Below are 9,924 nucleotides of genomic sequence, written 5' to 3'. Positions count from 1 at the left end.
GGGCTGGCCCCCTTCTACGCCTCGAACTTCAGCGTCTGGTCGGCCGCTTACTGTTCGTCGGCCGGCCCGGGAGGCTGCGCCTTCCCCCTGGACCCCGCCGCCGTCAAGAAGCCCTCCTTCTGCATCGCGGACATCCTGCACGCCGGCGTGGGGGAGCCGGGGGCGGCCCCGGAGGGCCTGGCGGGGGCCTCGGCCGCCGCGCTCACCGCGCACCTGGGCTTAGTTCACCCGCACGCCTCTTTCCAATCGGCCACCCGGTCCCCTCTGCGACCCACCCCCGTAGTGGCACCCTCCGAAGTCCCTGCGGGCTTCCCGCAGCGGCTGTCTCCGCTCTCCGCCGCCTACCACCACCATCAGCCAGCGCAGCCCCAGCCGCAGCCGCAGCCGCAGCTCCGCCCGTCACGGACCCTGCGCCGACGCCCCGGAGGTTGGGATGCTCTTGTCTAAGATCAACTCGCTTGCCCACCTGCGCGCCGCGCCCTGCAACGACCTGCACGCCACCAAGCTGGCGCCTGGTGAGTGCTTCCCCGGGCCGGGGGTGGGGGTGGTGGCGGTGGTGGGCTCAGCCGGACCCCCGGGGTGGGTCCTGGTCCGCGCGGCTCGGCACTGAGCCCCCCGCCCCCCGTGCCTCTCCCCCACCTAGGCAAGGAGAAGGAGCCCCTGGAGTCGCAGTATCAGGTGGGCCCGCTGTTGGGCAGCGGAGGCTTCGGCTCGGTCTACTCCGGCATTCGCGTCGCCGACAACTTGCCGGTGAGTGGGTGCCCCGCCGTAGTGGGGGGTGGGGGCCCGCCGCCGGGTGGGGGGCGCTCGGGTTTCCTTTGGCCCCTGCCAGGGGGACCTCACTGGGGCTCTCTGGGCTTTTTAGGTGGCCATCAAGCACGTGGAGAAGGACCGGATTTCCGATTGGGGCGAGCTGGTGAGTGTCTGGGAGGGAGCGACCCCCGTGGGGGGGGGTGGAGAGGTCCCGCCACCCGCCGCCCGCGGCCTCAACGCACCCCCCTCGCCCCTGCAGCCCAATGGCACGCGGGTGCCCATGGAAGTGGTACTGCTGAAGAAGGTGAGCTCGGGCTTCCCCGGCGTCATCCGCCTCCTGGACTGGTTCGAGAGGCCCGACAGTTTCGTGCTGATCCTGGAGAGGCCCGAGCCGGTGCAGGACCTCTTCGACTTCATCACGGAGAGGGGCGCCCTGCAGGAGGAGCTGGCCCGCAGCTTCTTCTGGCAGGTGCTGGAGGCCGTGCGGCACTGCCACAGCTGCGGGGTGCTCCACCGGGACATCAAGGACGAGAACATTCTCATCGACCTCAGCCGCGGCGAGCTCAAGCTCATCGACTTCGGGTCGGGGGCGCTGCTCAAGGACACGGTCTACACGGACTTCGATGGTGAGCCAGGCCCCCGGGGAGGGGGCTGCCCAGGGGGCTCGGCCGGGCCCGCAGGCCGCGCTCGGCCAGGCTCCGTCGCCTCCTCCGGCCTTTTGTAAAGGTCACCGGGCCGCCTGGCGCCCGGCGCCCGGCGGGGTGGGGCGGGGAGCGCTCCCCAGCGGAGTCAGGGGGATTTCAGGCCACCCGAGCCGGCGAGGCTTCCGGCGTGACGTGATTTGATTGTTTGGGGGTGTTTTTTTTAAGTGGAATCCAGTCGATTCCCAGCGCTCCCGATGCATACGAGGTTACGGACTGCCGGCTGTAGCCCAGATTTTTGAAGTCTGACCCAGTTTCCCCGCCCGCCACTCACAGCGTGGGAGGGGGAGCGCGGGAGAGGCGGAAACCGTGACGCCGCGTTGGTCGTTTTTGTTGTGTTTTCGGGGTAAGGGAGCGCGTTCTCCATCAGGTAGTCTTTAAAAAAGACTGTGCAGCCACCCGCCGCCGCTGATTCAGGAAGGGAATACGCGACTGCAACAGTAGTTTCACTTTATTTCGTTTCGGCCGCTCCCCCGCTCTTTCTGTGTCGTGGGGTGACGGAGCCGGGAATGAATGTTGTGAAATAAGATCTGTTGTTGGGTCGAGAATTAGTTGGGTGTCTCCAACGAGAGGATGAAAACCTACCCCAGGGAGGGGCTTGGAGCGGGTTCTTTGAGCCGAGAAGGAACGAGGAGCCGGAGATCAAAGCCGAGGAGGGTGGGTCATCCTCGGAGCGCCTTTAACCTAACAAACGACCGCCTTTCAGAACTTGTGACTCGGGCTTGTGGTTTGTGTTTATTTGCCCTTGGAGGACGCTGGGCCGGGCTGCATTTTTTGTATTGAACAGTTAATGGCTGGCCGCTCCTCCCAGGGTGGTGTTTCTCCCTTCGGGCCTTTGCTGCCCTCTAGCGAGCACCCGCGGCTTGGCAACTTTGTGTCTTTTTTTTTTACAACCTAAAGTTTGTAAACAGGAGTCACGTGGTCTGGAGCCAGCCGCCCAGCCCCGTCATCGTCCCCGCCTGGGGAGGAAAGGGTGCGGTGCCCGCCAGCCCTGGGGGAGGGGGCGGGGAGGGGAGGGAGGCCTCCCAAAGGGCGCCCTGACTTTTTGATGTTGCACCACGTCTCGGATCGGATTGGATCCCAGAGGAGAATCTCACGCAGGTTCCTGGGCAGGGGCGGGATCGGTGTGGAGGACAATCTGGGGCAGACGTCCCCTTACTGTGTTGCCGCTTTTTGCCGGAGGCTTGGGGCAGCCTTGTTGGTGGCTTGGAGCATTTTGCAAAGCATTTCAGTTTTTCAGTTGGTTTGGCCCAGAGGAGAGGTGGGTAGGGAACAATGTTTTGGGTTGCAGCTACTCATCCCGGTTTGCAGCTCAGGGGGGAACAAGCGTTCACCCCCTTCCTGAAGAAGGAGGGGCTGAGGGGTTTCTTTGGTGTTTTAATTGCCATACCACCTGGTTGCTTTGTTTATTTTTGCTATTCCCTCTGCTCCCAGGGACCCGAGTGTATAGCCCTCCGGAGTGGATCCGCTACCATCGCTACCACGGCAGGTCGGCGGCTGTCTGGTCCCTGGGGATCCTGCTGTACGACATGGTCTGTGGGGATATTCCCTTCGAGCATGACGAGGAGATCATCAGGGGCCAGGTCTTCTTCAGGCAGAGGGTCTCTTCAGGTAACTTATAAGACCCCCCTGGGGGGGGGCTGTACCTCCTGGGCGGGGTGAACTCTGGAGCACTCCCATAGGGATGGACCCTGGGTCTCCAGGCTTAGTCGAATCGCAGGCCAGTGGTAGCCACCATGCTGGCCCCCTCGAGATTGGCGCTGGAGTTCGCTTTAAAGCCTTCCTCGGAATCCAGAGGGAGACCGTGTCTGAGAAACTTTAAAACAAAACCAAACAGCTTAGTTTCTCTGAATCTCTCTTGATATCTTCCCAGTTCCTGGCTTCATTTTTCCCAGGGAGGGAAAGGTGGGGGGCTCTTTGGCCACTGCCGTCTTTCAGGCAGTCGCTCTCCAGAAAGTGTGCTTCTAGTTGACCTCATTGCATGTGGTGTTGGTGCTTGTTAGTCAGTAGGTGAGTTGAGTCACCCCACCCAGCGCGGTGGTGTCTCCTCGCAATCCCTTGTCATCAAGCTCCTGTGGCTGGCGAGTGGGTGTCACTCGTGGGAAAGGCTATTCATGTTGGGAACCACAGGTTTTCAAGGGGGGAGGGGAAGGGGGGGACTGTTTGTTTCTTTCACTTAGAGTAGGCTAGAAGATCCAGATGTCAGTGAATACCTTCCACTGAAGAATAAATACACACAGCTGACATCCTAGAGGGAATGTGGTTTCCTCCGGACCCCAGACTCATGAGCAGCCCCACTGGGAGCCAAAATCGAGAGAGGTGGGGGGTGGCGAAACCAGCTGAGTAATTCCTCCTCTTGCTCTCTGCAGAGTGTCAGCATCTCATTAAGTGGTGTTTGGCCCTGAGACCATCAGATCGGCCCTCCTTCGAAGACATCCAGAACCACCCATGGATGCAAGATGTTCTCCTGCCCCAGGAAACGGCCGAGATCCATCTCCACAGCCTGACGCCGGAGCCCAGCAAATAACAGCTCTTCTGGCAGGTCCTCCCTCCCTGTCGGATGGTCCAGGAGGGGAAGCTTCCTAAGTACCAGTGACACGTCTCACCAAGCAGGACAGGACTTGATACAGGAACAATATTTCCAACTCATTCCAGAGCCCAGGGCCCCTGGAGGCAGTCTCCACACGGGGAGGAAGAGACTCCACTCCAGGGGGCCTACGTCTCAGCTCCCCTAGATGTGCGCTCCCCTCATTCTGTCCCGGCATTGCCGGACTTCTGCGAAGGCCGGGGGGTGGGGGTGGGGGCGTTGAGAAACCCTGCCATGGGACTGGCCTGTTCCTTCATCACGAGTTCTGCTGATGCCGAGATGGGTCGGGTGGGGGGTGGGCTGGGGACAGGTTGGGATGGGATATAGGACTAGCACCATTTTCAGTCCCTGTCACCTCTTCCGACTCTTCTGAGTGCCTTCTGTGGGGACTCCGGCTGTGCTGGGACAAATACTTGAACTTGGCCTCTTTTACCTGCTGCTTCTCCGGAATCTGCCCGGGTTTGGTCCACCGTTTTTCTCTCCCCCTCCCCCCACAGACGAAAGGTGCCGTGGAGAGGCCACAGGGCCAAAGCGCTGAGCCACCTGCCTGTTTTTCTGCCTCTTTTAAGTAAAACTCCGAGTGGACTGGTCTTCCTTTATTGGGGATTTTTTTTTTTGGTTGGTTTTTACTTAAACTCTTTCAAAAGCTAAGACCTCACACACACACAAATGCACAAACAATGCAAGTGAACAGAAAAACTGTAAATGTATGTACAGTTGGCATGGTAGTGTACAAAGGATTGTTGTTGATCTTTTTTTTTCCTTCCCTTTTTTGTTTTGATTTTGCCTTTAAATTATTTCACCTTTTGTTTTGTTCCCCGCCCCCCCCACCTTTTTATGAAAGATGCTCATTCTTAACCTAGAGGTCAACGCTATGTATTTATTTATTTATTTATTTGGTTCCCTCTTCTCCCTCTCGCGCCAAGCTTCCACGGCTGCTGCCCTGGTTCTTCCTCTACTCCTCCTTTCCTCTTCTGACTTGGGGACCTTCTGGGGAGGGCTGCGACGCTTGCCTGTTTGTGGGGTGATGGGAGTCAGGCGGAACAAGCTGCTGTAGCTCCCCTGACTTAACCGTGGGGCCCCCCTCACCCACTTACCCAAGTGGGTCTGGGTTCTGTGGGTGACGGGGAAGGGGGCACTGCTGATCTTTGTACATAGGACCGATCTATGATAACACTTCCGGATGGCGTGCCTTCCGGATCCTCTCGGGGGGCTGTGTTCTGAGCAGCATGTAGCCTGCTGGTTTTATCTGAGTGAAATACTGTACAGGGGAATAAAAAGAGATCTTATTGTTATTTTTTTTTTTTTATACTTGGCGTTTTTTGAATAAAAACCTTTGTCTTAACCTAATGACTTCTAAGTGTGATCCATGCAGAGACATGCCCCAATGGACAGGGCTTGAGCACCTGAGAAATAACAGGCCTCCTGCTAGGAGACCAGGGACTTCCGGAGGCTCAAATCTGGCTTCCTGGGAGAGCCACCTCGGGAAGTGCATGTTGGCATCGCGCAGACGAGATTGGGCAGCGGGGTGCTCCAACAAATCTCAGCTGTTTGCTGATGGAATTCTGGAGTAGCATGACCGGCCGCAAGTGCGGCGTTTCGCCTTCCTGGCCACGCCGCTGGTGTCCAGCAGGCACTTAGCTGGGCAGGGCAGATGCGGACAGAGCACAGGAAGTTCCATTGACTGGAACTGTCTTTAGAGAATTCGCCGTGGAGTTGATGGAGACGACTGGGTGGGGCTGTGCCTGTGTGTTCCCCAGGTGGTAACTTCACTGAAAGCCACTGGTGGTGCTGAACACCTACCCCTTTCTATTAGCAGCCCAAGTAACCCATTGTGCCACCAGGGCTCCTATAGAGACTACGGACCCAGACCTAATTCAGGCTTTTTGTCTTCACATTTTGGGTGCTCCCTTCGTGAACATGACGCTGTATTACAGCTCCCCGGGCATGCTACCTTCACCTTGATGTGAGGGTTCACCCTTACGAGTGGATGACCGGGATTTCCCCTCGAGTGTGCTTGACAAAGGTGAGCTGTCAGCCCAGCCTTGGCTTTCTGACTGGCGGATGCTCAGTGAACTGGTCTTTTAAGTGCGGTTTTTGTTGTTTTTTTTTGCTGCAGTGTTTTAAGCCCCGGCCTGCTTTCTGAGTTGATCTAAGCAGGGAGCTCTCCACACCACTTAGTTCGCGTGGTTTCCCGATAGGCCCAGAGCACATGGGAGGGTGTGCCTCTCTCAGCAGAGTTCAGTATTAGTAAAACAAAGTTCCTTATTTCTAACACTCCACCCTCCCTGGGTCACCCTGCTCTCCTTTCCTCGGTGCGCACACACCCTTTGGACACAGGCCCACCCGTGCTCTTAGCAGGGTGCTGGGGGGGCTAGGGCACACTGCCCCTCGCTTTCTCACTGGGTTCTGGTGTTTGTTGGGTCTTCAGCTTGGCCTAGATCCCGCCCGCTGGCTCAGCTCCCATGTGGCTGCCTGGAAGGAAGGAAGGATTGCTTGCTTCTGTGGGGCTGATTTCCTGAGGTTCCCCGTTTCTCCGTGCACCCTCTCTAGCCCCAACCTCTTGTACTCGTTGGAGGGTTGCGTACTCCATCCTTTCCAGTAAAGCTGACACTTGAAAGACTAAAAGTTGCTCTGAACTTCTAATGAAATCCGGCAAGCCCTGCTCTTGAGCAGCTTCTGACCGGTAGCCTTCCCACCCTCTCGAGGCGGTCAGGGGGGTGATTGGCAAGGAGCCTCTCAGGTGCAAGGTATTAGGGAGTGCATGGACAGTGAAAAGATGAGGGTAAGACATGACAAAATAGTAATAGGATAAATGATCAAGGGTTCGTGAGGGGGGGGGCGGAAATGAGCTCAAGTAGAAAGCAAATGTTGAGAATGATGATGGCAACAAATATATAAATGTGCTTGACACAGTGGATGGATGGCTGGACTATGATGAGTTGTACGAACCCCCAATAAAATGATTTTTTAAAATAAAACTTTTTAAAAAGAAAACATTCGTCTCATGGGCCCTTGTGGCACTGTAGGTTATACTTCAGGCCACTCAACATAAGGTTAGCAGTTCAAATCCACCTCCGGTCTGCCAGAGAAGATGATGTCTGACAGCTCCTGTGACGATTTAGAGGAAAAAAACACTGTAATGTTGCTATGAGTTGCAATCAACTTGATAGCGGGGGTGGGGGGGGTGGGGAGGGGTGGGGGGTGGTGTTTGGATTTTTTCTTCTTCTTTTAAATCTAGTGTGGAAAGGGAGCCTTTTGTCATAGAATCCACTCTGACTCTGACCCTGTAAGATAGAGTAGAACTTAGAACTGCTTCTTGGAGGTTTCTTAGACCACAGTCTTAAGGTGAGCCGACAGCTTCAGTTTTCCAGTAGTGGCAGATGAGTTTGAACTGCCAAACTTGTGGTTAGCAGCCCAACACTTAGCCTCTTGATAATTAATAGGGTGGTAAGGGATCGGGCGCCACAGCTTTGGGACGCTGGAGTATCGGAACGATGATTAAATTGGACTCAGAAGCAAATTCTACGTCATCTTAGATTCTTGCCTAGATGAACATCTTGGGCAAATTATGCTCTGGGAGACTAATCTCTGGGGGAATCCTCTTGACAAGACTGTGAGCATTGAATTTGAACGAACTAACACTTGCACATGCAAACAGATTCTGTTCCCTGCGTACTGACTCAAACCTGTGGGCAGGAGCAGAGTGGCAAAGCGTTTCCAGGCTCAGGACAGCGGGAGAGGAAAGGAGGCTGTGATTTGATAAAAGTCCTCGGTGGGATAAATGCCGGTGCTCTGCTACTAACTGAAAAGATTAGCCACCTAGCAGCATCATGGGAGAAAGGCCCAGCAACCTGCTGTCCATCGAGTCCATGCTGACTCGTAGTGACCCTATAGGACAGGGTAGAACTGCCCCTTGTGCGTTTCCAAGACGGTCACTCTTCAGGGGAGTTGAAAGCCCCTGTCTCCTGAGGAGTGGCTGGTGGTTTTGAACTGCTGACTTTGGGGTTAGCAGCCTATCGCATAACCACCAGGGCTTCTCCGACAGGATTACAGTTGAAGTGCCCGGAGCTCAGTGTGACACAGTAACTCACACACGGGGCTGCCAGGAATTGCAATCAACTCAACAGCAATGAGTTTTGTGGGATGTTTGTTTTTTACTGTTTGGGCAATGCTTTCTTTCCTACGCTACGTGGGGAGGACCAAGGCATGTGTACTCTAGCTTTTGGTCTGTCTGAAGTATGTCAGGACAAATTTTAATATTGTGCTTATCGTGTGGGAAGCAACTGACGGAGTTATTATTGTCCTTGGCTGCGGCCACTTGGAAGGCTTCAAAGAGGAGGCAGTATTCCAACTGACCGTTGACGAGTGAGCCTGGGCTTGCTCATCTGTGAAGGGAGGCAGTGAGTATGCAGATACCGCATGGAAATCCCATGGGCCTCATCTGCATTTTCCCTGACCAGACCAGGGCTCAACCATTGGACCAAACCTGCCCTATTGTTTTGGTATAGTACTTATTGTACAAACTGCAAGCTAAAAATCGGATTTTGTATGAACAAACATTTTTTAAACAAGTTTCGCATTTCTGTCTTAGACTTCTATGTTTTTAGAGTAATTTTATAGTTGAAAATACTTGGTACGCTGATTACTCTCCCTGTTATCAAGCCAATGCCACTCACAGAGCGACCGTATATGATAGAGATGGCCTCTTCTAAGAAGAAACCTCTGCAGAAGTAGAAAGCCTCCTCTTTCTCCTGTGGGGCCGCTGATGGTTTTGAGCCGCTGACCTTCCAGTTGAGTTTTGCATTTTTCAGTCAACAAGAATCAAGTGAAGAATAGGATGGCTTGATAGGTGCAAATGATCTGAGATTCAAAGGTCGGTGTCTGTCAGTAGAGTTTGTTCAGAACAGGGCCGCATGCCTTCATAACCTAATTGCCTAAGGCTACTTCTGTGTTACAATGACCTAGATGACTCGTTTCCTCAGATCGGATGCCTGGCAAAGCCAAAAATATTTACTATCAGGCACTTTACGGAAACTGTTTGTTAACCTTGGCCCTAGACCAGCGGTTCTCAACCTGTGGGTCGCGACCCCTGTGAAAGGGTTGCCTGGTTTCATAACGGTAGCAAATTGACAGTGATGAAATAGAATGAAAATAATTTTATGGTGGGGGGTCACCGAACATGAGGAACTGTCTTAAAGGGTTGTGGCATTAGGAAGGTTGAGAACCTCTGCCCTAGACCTTGATCTCATTGATCCATCTTCCTCGTTCAGCCTGGAGCTGGCCACATAGTAGGTCCTCCACGGTGATAATGAGCGCCCGTTCAGCACCTGCTGTGCTCCCAGCACTGTTCTGGGTCCTTTGCATGTATTGACTCATTTAATCTCACAACCACCCTCTACGAGATGGGTGCTATTATTTATCCCCATTTCACAGATGAGAAAACCGAGGCGCGCGCGCGCGCGCGCACACACACGGACTATCAGTCCGTGTTCGTGACTGCTCTGCCATGGTGTTGCTCTGCGCCTACTCAAGAGAACGCTCAGGACAGAGAAGAGCAACCCACAGTGTTTCCTGGGCCTACATCGTCACAGGCATGGATCGCCAGAGCTTTCTTCCGCGGGGCTGCTGGATGGTTTTGAACTGCCCACCTTTGGGTTAACAGCCCAATGCTTAACCAGTGAGCCACCAGGGTTTCTGACGCTGCCTTTTAACAAGCAAGTGTGTGGATTAGTCACCGTGGGGTCCCTTCAGGGCCAGAGGTTCGGGCCGTTCCCCATCTTCCAGCGAAAGTCAGATAAGTGGCTCTTTTCTGCGAAACACTGACTGGAGAGCTCCTGTGAGCAGCCCTTCCCTGGGAGGGGAGGAGGGGTGGAAGGGCTT

The 9,924-nt window shown here is 54.9% G+C and overlaps 1 protein-coding gene across 1 annotated transcript; it reads left to right on the top strand.

Moving 5' to 3' along the window:
* Positions 1-403: 403 nt before the first annotated feature.
* PIM1 (Pim-1 proto-oncogene, serine/threonine kinase) lies at positions 404-4,314 on the top strand. The gene is made up of 6 exons (XM_004710741.4): positions 404-515; positions 644-750; positions 866-916; positions 1,013-1,379; positions 2,889-3,065; positions 3,824-4,314. Exons 1-6 carry the CDS (start codon positions 434-436, stop codon positions 3,979-3,981), a joined length of 942 nt encoding a protein of 313 aa, XP_004710798.1. The 5' UTR covers positions 404-433; the 3' UTR covers positions 3,982-4,314.
* The last annotated feature ends 5,610 nt before the right edge of the window (positions 4,315-9,924 follow it).

The sequence above is a fragment of the Echinops telfairi genome, unplaced genomic scaffold, assembly GCF_000313985.2.
Source record: "Echinops telfairi isolate 266 unplaced genomic scaffold, ASM31398v2 ScPeMD7_3533;HRSCAF=4204_1, whole genome shotgun sequence".
Classification (NCBI taxonomy): domain Eukaryota; kingdom Metazoa; phylum Chordata; class Mammalia; order Afrosoricida; family Tenrecidae; genus Echinops; species Echinops telfairi.
Note: the sequence above shows the minus strand (reverse complement) of the source record. Positions and strands in the feature narration are given on the sequence as shown.

Coding starts and splice junctions, on each gene's coding strand:
- PIM1 (XM_004710741.4), top strand. CDS start 434: ATGCTCTTGTCTAAGATCAACTCGCTTGCCCACCTGCGCGCCGCGCCC. Junction 917..1,012: donor TTTCCGATTGGGGCGAGCTG/GTGAGTGTCTGG, acceptor TCGCCCCTGCAG/CCCAATGGCACGCGGGTGCC. Junction 3,066..3,823: donor CAGGCAGAGGGTCTCTTCAG/GTAACTTATAAG, acceptor TGCTCTCTGCAG/AGTGTCAGCATCTCATTAAG.